Below are 17,500 nucleotides of genomic sequence, written 5' to 3'. Positions count from 1 at the left end.
AAGCTTGGGAGGCGGTAATGGGAAAGGGAAAGAGGTCTTGGAACCTGTGGACTAAATTTTTACTGCTTAATGTAAAAAGGAAAATAAGACAGAAGTTCATTCTTTAATACAGGCTTCTGTATCATCTAAAAGTGATGCTTTTGGAGCTCACAAAAGAGCAACTTTCCAGCTGGCTTTTTAAAATAAGTTTTCTTGGTTCTCCAGGATAGACCAGTCCTGTACATTTTCCATGTAGAAAAAGCAGCAAAAAAGAACAAAATAAAAGTAAGTCCCCCAAAAGTACCTAGATTTCAGCTATTCCACAGCTATAAAAAAGAAAAAGCTTGTTCTCCATTCTTTTCCCAACTCTTTAGATCATTCAAAAAGGAGGAAATAGTGGCATGGAGAGGCCAAAAGCTAAAATACTAAGACAGAAGATTCTGGGGTTGTTTTATTTCTTTGGCAAAACCCCTTCATTTCTTTAGAGAATATACTTCGTATATAATCCCCATTCCTCATGGAAACTCCACCAAAGAGATCCCACATAAAATCAGTGTTTTGCTCACATGGCAATTGACTTTCTTAGTGATAGATCTATTAATTCTGTCTCATGGACCATTAACAGAAAGGCCAAAAAAGCAGTAACAGAAAAAGCCATTTAAAAGTACGAAAAAGCAGTTGATAGACCAAGTATTATCATTCAAGAAGACTGAGTAACTTTCTGTAGAAATCAATCAGAATTCAGTGTGTCAGACTACTAAGGTTTCTTTCAGAAGATCACACAAATAGCCTTAGAGGAATGAATTCTGTATGCATTACAACTGGACTTAGCATACCTAAAAAAAACCCCTGGTAACAAAAGCACATTAAAAATACATAATATCAAAAAGACTTGTTAAAACATCTAAGCAAGACATAGCAGGAAAAAACGTGTTATATAGAAAATTGTCATGGACAAAGATCTTGTAGAAGCTTGAAAAGTCAGAACACAATTAAAAGCAGCATCTAAAATTTTTACATTTTCACATTTAATTAAAAAAACCACAAAACACCAAGCAAAAGACCCTCCCAAAACGGAACACCCCCCAAACCAAACAAAAAACACCCCCCCCAAAAAAAACCCCAAACCCCAAAAAGTCAAACCAAAACAAAATAAAAAAACCCAAAACAACAAACCACCAAACAACATAATACTCCTGAAAAAGCATTAGAAAAGTAAGACAAAGTTACTTTTGCCCAGCTCTCATGTAAGATTTATATAAGAAGTAGATATAAGGTATGATGGAAGGCAGTTGTACGCTGATCAGTTCAATGCAAAAGGCTCTGGACAAACCTAGCAAGAAATATGTCCAAATTATGTTAACCAGTATTCAGGCAACTCAAAAAGATTTAAGGTTTAATATTTCTCTGTTCTTAGATCTATCTCTTCCTGCTTTTTCCTTATACTTTATTTTCTTGAGTTCATGTCATTTAAATGGTCATTGCTTAAATCTGTAAAAGTTATTAGTACAGACCAAAATTTTAACTTTACAGTTTTTCTACTTCAAAAGTAGTAAGCTCAAAAGACATGGTATCTAGAGAACTCCAATCTAATAAATTACCACTACTGTATTATTTATATTTTGACTAACAGCCTAATCTTGATGTAGCACAACAAAGCCTAATTCCCAACTGCTTTGCAGTTTTGGTAAAAAGTATCAAAATAAATATGCTTCACATTACTGTGGAGAATCAGGCAGCTGCAGACAAAGTTCTAAAAGGTAATTAGGTAGGCCAAGCACTAGCTATCTTAAATACACATCAGGTGAGTGTTTTGAAAAACAAAACAAAAAGCCTGTATGTGCCACAATACTTGCGTATGTGCCAGAATAATCTGGCTCTGAAGCTACTCAGAACCTACTATGCTGCCTGCAGGAGAGCATACTTATTTAATAACCATTCTCTTTCCCAAGGTCAAAACGATGCAGAACTCAAGTGCTGAAAAAAAAATGGGGTAATGGGGAATAATTCATTCCAGATATGAATTTAGATAAATAAAAAGCATGTTTCAGGATTAAAACACTGTGCTCTTCTCCCAGACCATTGATTTGAAACAAAAAGTGCCTCCAGTGAGTTGACATTAAGGGAGCTCTTTAGGCAGTGGAAACACAAACTGTGTATTTACCTTTCAACATCATGGAGTATAACTTGCTCATCATTGCCTATAAAGAGAAATATAAACACTTAACATCATGTTCCAGTGGTTAAAAAGCATTATAGTGAAAAAAAAAACCACCCAATTTTTTTTTATTTTCTATTTCAAAAACAAAACTGAAGCAGAGAGACCAGATCAGTTGCCAAGTGGTCAGCCCTCTGCTCAGTTATGTGAAAGGCTCCATGTGACATTTCCAATCGTGATCAAATGCACCAATCCATTCCATCTGCTACTGCTCAATAAATTATTCTACTTAACTGTGTTACTGATCATTGTTTGTTTGAGCTTGAGTTTTGAAACATTTGCAGTAAAGAGAAGAATATTATATGAAGCAGCAGAACACCTTTAACTCTCATGCGAATACACCTTTCTTCCTGCTCAGAGGATACTCCATAAAAAGATAATGGAAAGTGAAAAGAGATGCCATAAGCAAAATGCACTGGGCTCCCAGCTCAAATGCCACCAGTTCACACTGTCAGCGTTCAAGGTTTTGCAACCATTGAGAAGGCAGGAACGTGACAGCCAGTGTAATTTCTTTTGTATTAACAAAACCCAAACCAAGTAACCAGACAATCGTCACTTTTCTTTGATCATATCTATTGAATACAATGGAAACTAACTATATGCATGCAGACTAAGAGGGTCACAGCTACAAAGTAATTCCACTGGCTCATGCAGTGTTTTTCAAGCTATAGCAACAAAATATTTTTTTAGTCTCTGCACTGAATATTAATTTATCTAATTTGGCACCTCCTCTTTAGAAATATTTAAGCAGACACACATTTATATTTAATCAAAAAAAAAAAAACCCCAACAGAAAGCCCACAGTCATGTTTTTATGCTCAGTATATCTTTGTAGTTGCAATATCAAGTTGTGAAGCTTTCCTAATGTACCCCAAAGCCAGAGGTTCAGAAGGAGCAAGATTTTATGTTATGATTCTTAAGTGTTCAGTTGACTCAGTTTTCTTTTATTCCATACACATTTCAATTTGTATTCTGTCCCAACAGAAGAAATATGAGAAAGTTTCTCTTTGACTAGTGAGGTGTGAGATTTTTTTACATCCACTTGCTCTTTGCACAGGCTCCTAGTTAAATCATGCCAGCCTTAGATTACTGCAGTAGCTCATCTTTTCCATGGTACAGTAAACAAGTCACTTATGTGTAAGTGTCCTTTGATCATTAATTGCAATGGAAACTGCCCATTATACATTACAGGCAAAGTTTATACCTAGTAAAACTACTCTAGTGCCTACGTATTTCACCAGTGAAAAATGTAGCCTGGTTTCTCCAGTGACAAAATTTTGTCCAGCAGACACTCCTGCTCCTCATTCTCCATACAGTATGAACATGAGAATCATTCTAGAAGCCTGGCTTCAGGCCTCTAGTCATCATGGGATCAACCTTCCCTTCCATCACAAGCTCCAAAATGGGAAAGAGAATGAAAGGAGGGGTGTGTGTGGAATAACCACTGCTTCTCTCTGTTTTGTGTGTGGGAGAAGGCGGTGACAAAAATCTAACCACAAACTGCTTGGTTGCTTCTGGTAAGGATTCATCCCTGCAGAAAACGTCACTGCTGTTCAGCCCAGTAGGGTTCCCACTTACAGTGTTTTACTTCAACACAGGAGAGTTCATTCTTCATTGAAAATAACTGGGTTGTAATTGTATACGCAACTGTCCCATTTATAATCTCTCTTGTTTTGATAACTGCAGTTACGACGATCAGAAAGACAAGAAGTATCTGCCATTCCCTTCAATTATACCTGTGAGGATGAAATACTGCAGAGCACATACAGAGGAGCACAGTTAAGGTGGCCTAAACCCCATATCTGTCACATCAGGCCTCTACAGAAACAAATTCAGTTCCCTGTACATTTATTTCAGCTTTTCATATACCTAACATTAAATGCAAAAAAAAAAAAGTCCATGCAGTTTACTAAGAGGGGATCTTTCATTTCAAATGCTGCTCTACTCTCAGTGTGTGGGGACAGAGAAGGGCAACAGTATTCTTCAGGGATGGGAACTTCTTTGGTATCTTGAGACAGTGTTTTTCTCTGGAGATTACATGCAAAACACTGTCCACTCAGTTCCTGCCTCCCATTTTTGTAATGGCTACATGTGGTGCGTGCTACACAAGCGCTCTTTCAAAGCAAAGAGCTTTGAAATTCCTTGGATGCAATTCAATTTGTACTGAAGTGGAAAATCCTTTCTCCTCTGCTATCAAGAGCTGCTTTAGGGAAAGGTCATCAGATCCTAAGTCATTAGTCGTTGGCAGCTTTATTTACAGAATGAATTGAGTTCTGTGCACCTTGTGCTAGTTTCCATACTTAATTTTCAGGGGTTTTTTTAAGTATTCCAACTTCCATGATTTGAATACAACTCCAACTTCAGTATTGGGGGGGATGACGACCAATAGATCTTAGGACCCACAATTCTTTCAGATCTTTTAAGAATCTCCCAGAACATAGTTCAGTGAATAAATATAGTTAGCCCCATTTTACCGACAGAGGTAAAGCAGATGGTACATCTAGGCCATGCAGCAAAATGACTCTTTACAAGGGATCCAAGAGTCAGACTCACAGCGCTTGCAGATGAGCTCTGTGAATCTTGGTGGAGCAGCTGAAAGAATTCCCGACTCCTCCAATGGAAATAATTTCTGGCAGAGGCACAGTGTGTTTATGCAAACCGGAGGAGGAAAAAGAGATGAGAACGACCAGTTTGCCTGTGCATCAGCTGTCACAGCTCATCTAACCTGGCATCTTAGCAAAAATCCACCATAATCAATGATGTAAATCTTTAACTGCAGGTGTTAACTGCAGTGGCAAGGTACAGTCAAACCACTCTGCTGCCCTTCCTGTGAAAACAGTAGCCTCTCATAGCAGGGCCCAATGGACAGAGGGTTGAGTTCAAAATGAGAAAATACCATTACAGCTGCTCCAGCAAGATTTGGCACAGTTCATTCCTTGAATATTCATGTAAGGTTCCATTTGTCTGAATTCAAACTAAAGTAAACCCAACTCCAGCCCAAAATTTCATTGGAATCACTCATGCAGATACATTCATTTGAAGACAGTGTGGACCGCTGTCTTTCCCATAAAACAAACAGCAGTCCCCAGAATCAGAAGATGGGCATCATTATTTGACATTTTTGGGGTTTTCCCCACCTGAGAAGTGTATCTGAATTATTTAATCCTTAAAATTTGACACCATCTTAAGCTTTGTCATGCCTTTTTTTCTAAGGGTTGTTATAGTTTTAACACAGCGTTGAAGGATGGGAAGCTTCCACCACTCACATGCACTTAGAATCAATTTATAGCATTGGTTTGCAGTTCACAAATCTTGGTTCAAAAAGGTAACGAAGGGCTCTCACCAAGTAGTCTCATATCCTAAAATAAGTCTAGCTGTATGTTAATAGACATAGTGACGAAAGACACAAATTTCTGTCCATTCTATTATCAGGTCAGATAGAGGAAATGAAGTACAGCAGAAAATGACACTGCATTTTGACAATCTTGTGCCACCTTCTTCTCAATTCAATTTTCCTCCCTACCTCAACACTTCAAAAATCAAGTGGTGAAATGAACCTAAATTCTAGGGATTATTACCCCAGAACAAGTACATGTCCGCTTTCCTTATATTAGTTTTAAGACTGAATTAAACTTTCTGTTAAAAAGTGGATTTATATTAAAAAAGATGAAGAATATCAAGGCCAATTAGAGCCCAACGTGCCCAACAGTTCTAAAAGGCAGACACTTATCTAGTGAAGACTGAAATGAGGTCTGAGAAAAAGTGATCCGCCAATAGATGGCAACAGCCCCTCATTAGCCATCTAAGGGTGCATTAAAATCAGCTAGTAGCAGCAGGGATTTTCAAGCATCAGGCTCGAGTGCCAGAGAGGATGCAGGGTCTGCTCTCAGTACAGCTAAGAGGGAATAACAAAGACCATGTTCCACAGTCTGTAGCACAAGTAGGGGCAGGCTGGATGCAGGATTCTCATGATAGCTCGAGACACGATGCGCTTACACCAGGGTTTGGGAAAAGGAGAAGCATGTCAAAATGGAAAATGTTGAGCTAGCTAAAGAATTCCCTGTTCCCAAAGAACCTTCAGCTGCTGATTAAGGACACCTTCCATATCCTTAGGGGACTATGGAAAAGACCTTTCATGTGGGGCAGGATCTCGTTCATGACTTCTACTCTAAAGCATTCACAATGCAAACTCCTGTGAAATCAGGGTGCTCTTCCTTCCTTACCTCCAGAGAATACTTTCGTATTGCCACTGTTGAAAGCTAGGCAGAAAATATTAGAGTGATGCTCCCCTTTCAGCTGAACTGGTTTGACTCTTGAGTGGATGGCTTCTTCCATATGCCAAAGTAAGACCCGGCGGTCATCCCCTCCTAGAAGAAAGGAAGGAAATGTGCATTACTGCCTGAGCCATGTATAAATTGATGACAGACAAGTTATTTAACTCTGCAGTTATTCATAAAAGGCTTTGCTGAAACCCTAATTACCATAAAAAAAATTTATACCTCGCAAGGGTTTGGATATATAGACACACACTTACATTAAGATGCCATGCAGTCAGGTATTCAATTAATATTAATGAAAACAGAGGAATCAGCAGGAAGTTTGGATTAAACAGCTGCCATTCTGCCAACACATAGTGACAACCTATAGCAACCTGGAGACTCAGAATTTTACTGAGTACGCAAAATTCTGTAGCAAGCTGTAGATGAACTGCATGCCAAATTAACATATGCATGTTGGCAAAATGCTTCTACACCAACTCCTTGTTGCCAGCATCGCTTATGTTATTCGTGAAACAGGAACTTTTTTTCCCCTTTCACTGACAACTGTATCTCTTCTAGCAGTCTTTGCAAAGCCTTCACAGCATGGGTTGGCTACAAGACTGACATGTGGCCATAAAAAATATTTACTGAAGCATTCAGAAGTCTTCAGCATGCACAGTTATGTCATGCTTCTAGATCTGTAAAGGTTAAGACAGACATTTCTGAGGTGAACTCCGGACAAAGAGAATAACTGGGGAAAAGAAGTTCAACTCTCCCTTGCTTTACAGCTTGCTGTACTTCTTCTAATTGCTTGCCTAGTTCTCAGTTCAGAGCTCTATGCACAAATATATTTAAGTGCCTCCTTCCCTGTTGGTAAACAGTCAGATATAAAATAAATATTAGACACCGTTCATGCTTTAATTGCATTAAACTATTATTAGAAAGAGGAAAAAGATCAAGATACTATTGTATTGGACAGTACTCTCAACATCAATTTTGGACGCCTGTAAAAAACTGAATAAAGCTTCTTCAAGTCAGACTCAAAATATTTTTGGTATCTGCCTTTAATAACAAATGAAAGAGAATGGCATCACAAGTCAAAAGTGCCACTAGAAACATGCTGATTTCGGTTAAAACATTTTACTGCTTCTTTGCACAACCAAAAGCATAAACTCAGCGCCTTCTGAGCTGCTCTCCAGAAGGAAAAAGGCATGAAACAGAGACAAAAGGAAACTGAAATTAATTGGTCTGCAGTTTACTTCTAGAAGAGGTAAATGCATAAATAGAATTCATGACTACTGTTAATCAGATCACTTTAACAGCAACCTCCTATTAATTTCCACTACCCACCTAGTCCAGATACGAACAAAAATAATGAAGATATCCAAAGATAACAAACATTATTGTGGTTTCCAGTACACACACATTACGGTAAAGGATAAATCGCAACCTTTGCAGAAAAATCTTTGACAGTGTTAAAAGTTGCCACTACCTTCTTTTTCATAAGTTCTTATACCTTAGTGCCTGTTTCCTCTGCCTCCAGCTTAGAAACAACTCTTCCTACTGAATCCAAATGTCTCTCTCTTCCCAGACACTTAGATCTCATGAGACTTAGGTACAAAAGGTCCCACTATGGAGCATCCGACAATACAGCAGTCTGAGAACTATGTTTGCCTTGGTGGTGGCACATGTTCCACAGTTTAGGAGCTTTTAAATGCTCCCCACACTCATGCAATTCTGTTCTTTCTCCATCTACGTAATGTCTTGCATATACTTGTCTTTGAGAACTTCTACATCCCTGTTTCATGCCTCAGTTTTATTCCTCTCATACACCACTGAGACAGAAAAGTTTAATAAAATGATAATGTTAACTGGGTTGGAAGCGTCCTCCCTTCTCACTCCAATTCAGCTATTCCAGAAATACTTCTGACTTAAGGCCAGTTCCACCGGAAAGAAAAAGCCTTACCAATGCGTCCACTCACAGAGGAGGATCTGTGGCAGAAAGACATTTTACCAGTCTCCAAATACTCATACAACAGAACAGTAAGTGTTAAGTCACAGGCAAATATACCCAAGAAAAGGCAAGTCTTATGTGACTGAAACCAGGAGAGGTGCAAACCAGCAAATGCAATCTCCACTACCAAAACCTGACTCTCAGAGGTTAGAATAAGAGGGAAGAAAGGAGGGAGGCACACATGTATGGACCGCTATACAGGGAAACAGCAAAGAAAATGTGAATATATAGAGCTTTTATGCTCTGTAGAAAGGAACCATGATTCATCAGACACAAAGTGTATGCACATAATGCAACATAAGTGACAAGTCTGAGAATTACAGGAAACTCGAAGCCTATAGCGTTTATTCTGTACAGTTGATCAGTGAACGCAGATTAATTAAGATGCTTTCAATTTACAGTGGATTTATTGTGCACATACACCAATTCTACAACCCGTGAAGCAGAAGCCACTCAACACTTTTCAAAAAGCACTGGACCCACTGCACAAACTTGTGATAACTCTGCAATGCTCCCCAAAAGAGAATAACTGTATGGCAAGGGTATGTTCTTGACATGATACAGAGCATATACCAACAGCAACAGGTTTACTACCCATCTGGGAAACCTGGATATATGGCCTCATCTGAAAATACCTTAGCCACCAGAGCTCCACATGTGGATTTTCTAGAAACTGAAGCCCCACATAAAGTCTTGATTTTGTAATTTTTCAGTTCATGGTGTCAGAAGTAATAAGTTTGTCATCTACAAAGTGGAAATAGCTTCACTTCCATCTTATTTTGCTGATTCTGTTTAGGACTGCATGACTGACAATTTGAAAAGTAAAAGTTTGTGTGACCCAGCTAAGAATCATACAATGCCATTCTACAGTAACTTTTCAGAAAGGAACCACATTTTAAAAGATGTAATTAGTCAAGTACTTCAGTGTTCATTATGGGTCAAACCTGCTTCTATATTCAAAGTCAAAGTCAGACAGGAAGAGAAGTCAGACCAAAGAAGTATTTGTGGTCAGAGAGGCTGGAAATTTTATCACCTTCCCATATTACTCTTGATGTAGAGAAGAGCAGTATTCCAATTTTTTTTACAAGCACACATGAATGAAAAATACATAAACACACGTTTCTTCTCCTGCCCCAAGTCACTGGAATACTTTGTTAATGCTTTGGGCCTTCTGACTAATGTTGATGAGAGACACAGGCAGGATTAAGGAATTCTATCCAGAAGATACATAACAGAACATACTTAAAAAAGAAAGCTTGCATTTCAAATCTTGGGATAGTTATCCTGAAATAGATTCTTAAGTAGACAAACACTTCGTGTTCACCCTTGACAATCTTCTAGTTCCTGTTGACCCAAAGTAGACCTCCCAGAAGAATTAAAAGCGCCTTGTCTTCTTCATGGTTTGCCCACTTCAGAATGGTTTGTGCATGCTGCACACCCCAAGATTCGGGGGGGGGGGGGGACGGACAGGAACGTGAGGGGGGACGACGACCAGATGGGCTCCCCCCCCCCCCCAGCTTCCTTCTTTTCTTTTGTTTTGGCTTGGGTTTTGGTGGTTTTTTGTTTTTCCGTTTTTTTAAAGTAGCACAGACAAACACTATAGGTAGAATATGCCTATTCTAGATAACTGAACAGGTCCCAAATGACTCAGCATGGCATATATTTCAGCACAAACACTGCCTCCACAGTTTCTAAACCAAAGCATTCTAGTTTTGCTCTGCTTTTTTGGACTAGTTCTTCCCAAAAAAGTTTCCTGATCTGGTTACCTTCTAAATAGGTAATAACTAAATTTATACACAATTAAATTTGGAAGAAGAGTCTACCTCACGGTAACAGCAGTCCACCTGTAGTCCAGGACTGTTCTTATTAATCTTAAAATGGTTCAAAGGGGGCCAGAACATACCCCTGCCAAAAGCAAATCTAGTCTAAACAGTATCTGCATAGCTTATGAAACACACTTGAGCTCTTGTGTGCTAACAGAAGCACTTCAAAATCACACCAGTCAGAACTTTAAAACTGCAGTTTTTAAGTGCATTAACTTTGCTGATTGCGGACAAAACTCAAGACTGCTACTCCTCTTTCTCTCCTATATACCAGGTTCAGTCTCTGAAGAACCTACATGGCAAGTGGGCAACACTTCTAAATCGTAACATAAAAGATTAATCTTATTGCTTGTACCTACTCAAGAAGTTGCACGAATCACAGAAAGTGGGATCAGACGGTATTTCAAGAAGTTGATCACTTAGTTGACCCCGGCCATGGGCAAAAGGCCAGACTGTGTCAGAATTATTCCCAGTAGATGTGTGTCTAGTTTGTTCCTAAAAAACCACCACTAAGGTAGATTTCACACCCTCCTTAGGCAGCCTATTTCAGTGCTTCACTATCCTTGCCATTAGGCAGATTATCCTAATATCTAGCTCGAGGGTGCAGTTTGACGTTACGTATAATCCCACTCCCCCTTGCCATGTGCTCCTGCTATTTTCCCTCCCATTGAATTCAGTGGTGATGCAGCCAGAGGGCAAGTAGGTTAAAGAAGTTGACCTGACAGAAAATCAACTGTCAGACAAACCACCCCTCCCGCCCTGTTCCTTCCCCCTGTTCAGATGCTTCCATCATACCAGCTTATGACTTTAAAGCTATATAAGTGCCACATTACAAACAATGGAGAGGAGAAATAAGTGAATGAACTACAGGATAAAGGGGAAGTGTAAGATCAAACAGCATCCTAAAATCTTTCTTCCTATAATTTAAGACCATTTCTTTGTCCTATTCCCAGTGGACAAAGAAGAGTTTACAACTTTATGTAATAATAATTAAAAACACTTCTATGCAGCTTAGGACTTGCATCTCTACTCAGCTTTTCTTTCTGTAGACTAAACAGATCCCTTTCTTTCAGGCTTTCATTTTTTTTGACCTCTAATCATTCTTCATACCCTCTTCTGAACTTTCTCTAGTTCGGCCACATTTTTCTCCAAGTACAGTGCCCAAAACTGAGCACAGCGCTCCATTTGAGGTCCCAACAGCACCAAATAAAGCAGGATTATTTCACATGCTTTATCATGTCTGATGATATTTATGTTGTGATCTACTGTCACATTTGGATCTTCTTCTAAATGACTATGGTCTAGTGTCCATAGGGTATTTGTAGAGTTGACCATTTTTATTCACATGCTGTAGTTTGCACTTGTCCCTATCAAACCACATGCCATTTTTTTCCAGGTAATGTCTCTTAATTAACTTTAAATTCAAATCCTATCCTCTGAAATTATTGCTGCCTTTCCTGGTATCACCTTTAAATTTTACAATTTTTCAGACATTAATGAAAACATCGTGTAGTAACTGGACCCAAGATCCCTCCTCACACAGAATTCTGCTTGATACAAAGAGACTAAGATCAAGACTACCTCTCTTTAAAACATACTTGATACACAATCCCCTTAATTCAGAAGTAATACTCCACTACCTTTGCTAAAGTCACCTCATTCCCCTGTTTTAAGCTCATGCTCCTTCAGATTTACATGGCAACCAAATGACAGATGAATTCCCAGTACTTTCTTGCATCCCTACAAATTTACGATCATAGAAGAGCTATTAATTTTTGCATTATCTGGTGAGGGAAGAAGAAGCCGAGAGAAAAAGAACATATGCATGGATTAAGTAAGCCTCAGATTACAGTACTTCCCAGAAGTTATCTTGAAAGTTCAGTTTAAAATAGGGAAAAAAAAGTGGGAGGTTCTGAAAAAGATACTCATGTTTGTAAGAGATAGCAGGCATGAAAAGTGACAGTCAGATAAACAAATAGGAAAACATATCCACCAAACTTGAGGATGGGAGAAAGAAAACCTATTACACAGACTAAGGAAAGATGATTTTTAAGATGTTAAATTGCAGAAGGAGATGCTTCACATATCTGAGGGAAGAAGTCAGTTGCGTATCATTGCATGGTGAATTTAATTTCCATGCACGGACAGTCATGTGTTTCTCAAACTGTTAACAGAAAAATACCACCACCTAGTATATCAAGCGTTGCAAAGACACATTTTGTCCAATGAAATCTTTCAACTCCATCCAGCAGCTAGTTTTAACTAATTTCAGCCCACTTACACATTTCTTATATGTTAAGCTTTCCTCTTCCCTTACGTCATTCTACAGAATGGTCTCTTCTACTTGTCACATGGCATCTTCTCCTGAGTATCCACCTCCTCCTTTCATTTCTCTCAATTTTCTTTAATTCTTGTCCTTATGCCTGTCCCTTCTCCTAGCACTCCTGCCCCAAAACATTAGTGCCTCACTCTTTCTCCCCCTCTCTAAAGTGACACTGTTGAGCTCCACACAGGCATAGCAAAAGCCTGCAGACTGGCCCCCAACCCAACTTGTTGACCTCAACTTTTTTACTTGAAAACATGGTTAGGAACAAAATTAATTACTATTAAATGTGTAATCTCCAGTACAAGATTTGAAGAAGTTACGATACCAAAAAGTTTCAAACATGCTTTCAAAAGGCCTGCTGAGGCTTGTCTACACTGAAGTTCTCTCCAAAATCCTAACAGGAAAACTATCTGGAACTGTAATGTAAACCCTCTTTAAGCAGTTTGAAACGTTTACTGAAACAGTAATCATTAGCCTTATAGACTTGCTTCTGGGAGATACATAAAAAAAAAATAAATATGGGACACATACCCAAAAAAAGCATTCCAGCCAATACTGATGAGAACAGCACTAATTTGGATGCAGGGTAGCATTCAAATGGCATCAGTATAGCCACCACAAATGCACTGTATCAGCTGTACTTAAAACAGCTCTAACAAGGTCTAAGTTGTTAACAAGTCAATTAGCTGAAGCAGCCTTCTCTAGGTTAAGAATATACATATTACTTAAAATTGAACAACTGAAAGGACTGCTTGCACTCTCCCTTTTCACACACTCCAATATCCCCGTTAACTCTCTTAGCTGCTGTAAGCGCAGATGGAAGCTTCTAACATCTCATCCTTACCTCAGCACGCTATTTTGAGGGAGGAGAGACCCACATGCCATCTATTCTAAGGCTTTATCTGCATTTGGAAGTCTTCTGAAGCAACTCTCCTAGAAAACTTCAGATTAGAGGCAGCTTATACCCTTCCTTTATCTTTCATCTGAGCTCTCCTTCTTACTGCTTTTTCCTGCTTTTGCTATTTTTCAGAGTTTCAAGATTAAGTATGGCCTTAAAAAACGAGTGTTTTGAGTGTAATTTTAATGAAGCCTGGGCTTACAATGGCAAGAAATTTAACAGAGCATCCATAAATCGTTTGCCTTTTAATTTCTTATTCTTGAAGAAAGAACAAAGCACCTGCCTGCTGTTGCTATGTCACATAAAGCATTCTAGATCTTGTGGTCACAGATAACATAAAACTTTGTTAAAAACAGTTACCATAATTAGAGCTTTTAATTTTCTCAGGGCATCAATACAAGGCCAGACTTAAGGTAGTCTGTTCTTAATTATCCCAAATTTGTGCACTGCTAACACATGTAACTTAAGTATCCTCTTCTCAACCCTGCTTTTTTTTTTTTTTTTTTACTTGCTTTCTAGTAATTTTGTGCAATTTAGGACGGTAGAACTCTAGTACCATTTATCTCTTACATACTGAGGAAAAGTTTAACCCCTGTAAACATTCTGTAGCTTTAAGAGAAGTTAGGAAATCGAAAACTGGACGCAGTTTGAAAGCCCTCCTTTTACCCACGCTTCTTTAGATCTCCATGTGATGGGAAATCTGCCTCCATTCTCTCACTGCACCTACCTTGACTTGGGCAGTTTGGACAAAATTAATTCTTAAAGTCCCTTCCAGCTCTCAACTTTTTATGCTTCTACCTAAAGAATGGATGTCAACATAGGTAAGTGCATCGATGATATGACAAGACCTAAAGTGCCTCCCGAGGCTTTCTTGAGCAAGAAGAACAGAAAATACTGATGGTGTTTCCATCACTTATTATGGAAAATAAAAAAGCAACAACAGATGCACTCGAGCTCTCTATAGCACTTTATAAGTAGAAATACATAGCTCTACTTACTACTGGAGAAGGACCAGTACAAACCAGCATGCCAACTATAGCACATCTGGGAACTTTAGGATAGGTGATTCAGCATTTCCTTCCAACACACACACGTGTATATACATATATATGCATGTATAAATATATATATGTATATTCACAAGATAAATGGATGCATATCTCAAAAGCTGCATGTGCATATAGATAAAAGAATCCCTAACAGTAACACTAAGATCCTTCATGGACACTTATTCCAGATATCACTGGACTTATGCTTTTAAGTTTCTTCAGGTAAGAAAGTTAAATTTAGGAAGGTCTCAGTGTATCAGCTTCCACTCTATGTTTATAAGATGGTTTTATTCTGCCGTTGCAGATTATATTACCAAACAGCCATAATAAGTTTTTATTGAATCCCCGTGTTATTTCTGGAGTTATTACTGATACCTTTGTGTGATAGAGCCCGCCTCTGCCCAGATACCACGGCAAGGCAATAAGCAGCCCGCTCAGCCATACCCCCATCACTTTCCTCAGTAGCCCCTGTCGCTATTTACAGCCCACCAGAGGGTGGCCAGGCAAAACCGAGACCCTCTCGCCCCTCCCCACCCCTTGGCTACTAACCAGGCCATTACTCTCTTGCAAGCGGAGATACCACTCTCAACAAAGCTGCTACGGCCTTATGCCAAGGAGCTCTGCAATTCCCCCGAGGGCCGTTGCCCCACACGACCGGGAACGGGCCCTCTCCGCTGCAGCCCGGCCCCCGGGGGGGGGGAAGCTGCCTGCAGCCCCAGCCCGCGGAGGGGCAGGGGAAGGGGGGCCGTTCCCTCCAGCCCGCTTCCCCAAAGGGCGCGGGGCGGCCGGGAACACGACGCCCCCCGCCCGCGGCCTGCAACGGACACCGCGCTCGGCGGCCAGGCCGTCCTCGAGGCGGCGCGGCAGGGGCAGCCCCTCCCGGGCTGGCAGCCCCCTCCCCGCCGCCCCGAAGGGCTCTGCCCCCTCGCAGCGGGGCGCGGGGTCCCCCGGCGCGGCGGGAGAGGAGCGCCGCGGCCCCTCAAGGCCCAAGCCCTTGGGGCGCCGCGCCGTGCCCCGCCGCGGGCGGGATAGGCCCTCGATTCCCCGGCCTGTCGCTAAGAGCCGCCCGGGGAGAGCGCGGCCTGCAGCGCCCGGCCAGGCCCCGGCCTGAAGTTGCCTCCTTCCCCCGCCGCTCGTCTGAGCCCGGAGGCGGGGAAGGAGAAAGAGACACCTGCGCCAAGCGCGGCTGGGGTGGGGGCAGGCGGGCAGCCGGCCGCCGAGCCCCGCAGCCCCTCCCCGGCGGGGGAAGGGGGTGCAGAGCCTTTCCCCGTCCTCGGTGTCGCAGCTGATGTCAAGCCCTCGCCTCCCTCCTACCTGACAGCACCCCCCCACCCCACCCCCATGGCTCCCTCAGCCCAGGGCAGGCAACAGGGGGGTCTTGAACCCAAAAAACATCACCACGAAAATAATCCCCCCCTCCCCAAACGCGCCCTGCAAGGGGAAGAAGGAAGAAGAAAATAAAACCCTACTCCCCTCCCCCAAAAGAAGATGGGGGGGTGGGGTGGTCCCAAAGTAACCAGTCCCTAAATTAAACCGATCCGGTTCCCCGCCCGATACCGAGCGGGACTGCAGCCCCCCGCCCCGGCCAAACTCCGGCCCGCCGCCCGCCCCCCGGCAGCGACCGCTGACCCCGGCCCGTCCCCTGGTGATCCGGCCCGGGGCACGGCGCTGACAAATGTCACCCGGCGCCCACAATGCACGCCGCGGGTTTGCTTCCCCTCCGTCGTCGTACCTCCCCCAAAATAATAAAATCCCCTTTTAAGGGGCAAAACACGCGAGCCAGCAAATAAAGGGGCAGCCCCAGCTTCCACCCCCCGCGCCCTGGAAACACTCTCGTAAAAACTTTGTCCAGGGCTCCCCCCCAATAATAGTAGAATTTAAAACCTGTCAACCATTTTAGATCTCTACTTGGGAAACATTATTCCCGGGCACCGGTGGGTTTGAGAAATGACTCTGAGCGCCGCCGCGGCTCCCCTCCCCCCGGGCCGCGGGGGAGGCGGCCGAAGAGGAGGAGGAAGATGCTTTCTGGGGAGGGGGTGGCGGGAGGGGGCGAGGGACGGGGAGCGTTCGCTTTACCTGAGACCAGCCACTGGCCTCCATTGTTGGAGAATTCAATGGCATTGACACAGCCGAAGTGGCCCAGGAGGTCCTTCTTGTAGAGGTTCCTGCAGCCCCGCAGGCGTCTCCGCTGGAAGTCCTGGGTGAGCAGGGGGTCCCCCTCCAAGCCCCGCTGGGACAGGAACCCCACCACCGACCGCATGCTGCCCCCCCGGCCGCCTCTCCTCTTCATGCTGCCGCCTGCGCCGCTCCCCGCCGCTCCTTCCCCCGCCGCCCCTTCCCCCGCCGCCGCCTCCCCTCCCCCGCTTCCCCCCTTGTTATGGTTATGATGATTTTTCTTTAGCCAGCCATGGCAGAGAGGTGTTAGACACTCCGCCGCTTCCTGATCCCGCTGGCTCCTCCCCGCTCCCCTCAGCAGCTGATCCTCAGCTGCAGCCCGCGCCTCCCCGCCGCTCCCGGCCCGGCTCTAACGTCGCGCCGCCGCCGCTTTTTAACTCGCTCCTGTAACGGCGCGGGGGGGACGGATAAATTCGCAACTCCGAGGACCTGCGGGAGGACGTTTCCCGCCGCTGCTGCTCGTGGACGAGTTGCGCTGCCTGAGGGGCGGCCCGGCCCGCCTGAGGGGCTTGCCGCCGCCAACGGCCCCGCGGCCGGCCCGGACGGGGCGGCTGGCTGGCTGGCTGGCGGGCGGGCGGGCGAGTGAGTGCCGCTGCCGCCGCTGCCGCGAGCGGGCGTCGTCCCCGATTGAGGCGAATGGGAAGGGACCTCTTCGGAGCTACGGCTGGCCCGCCGGGTGCGAGGGGTGCCCCGCGGGGTCCTGCGGACAACTCACCGGAGGGAGGATGAGGAAAAAAAACCTGCCCTAAGTGCGTACTG

The 17,500-nt window shown here is 43.0% G+C and overlaps 1 protein-coding gene across 3 annotated transcripts in view; it reads right to left on the bottom strand.

Moving 5' to 3' along the window:
- Positions 1-17,237, bottom strand: part of DCAF5 (DDB1 and CUL4 associated factor 5) — a 76,858-nt gene extending 59,621 nt beyond the window's left edge. The window contains exons 1-4 of one of the 3 annotated variants that reach the window (XM_076344808.1): positions 17,171-17,237; positions 16,643-16,754; positions 6,421-6,564; positions 2,144-2,180 (exon numbers count right to left, since the gene is read on the bottom strand). In XM_076344808.1, the coding sequence (XP_076200923.1) occupies positions 2,144-2,180; positions 6,421-6,532 (149 nt within the window). In that variant the 5' untranslated portion in view covers positions 6,533-6,564; positions 16,643-16,754; positions 17,171-17,237. Of the gene's footprint in view, positions 1-2,143; positions 2,181-6,420; positions 6,565-16,642; positions 16,857-17,170 lie in introns of those variants that run through there. The other 2 variants (XM_076344807.1, XM_076344806.1) reach the window with 2 other exon arrangements.
- Between the last annotated feature and the right edge of the window lie 263 nt (positions 17,238-17,500).

The sequence above is a fragment of the Aptenodytes patagonicus genome, chromosome 7 (assembly GCF_965638725.1).
Source record: "Aptenodytes patagonicus chromosome 7, bAptPat1.pri.cur, whole genome shotgun sequence".
Lineage (NCBI taxonomy): Eukaryota > Metazoa > Chordata > Aves > Sphenisciformes > Spheniscidae > Aptenodytes > Aptenodytes patagonicus.
The sequence above is the reverse complement of the archived record's forward strand: the minus strand, read 5'-3'. Positions and strand labels throughout refer to the sequence as shown.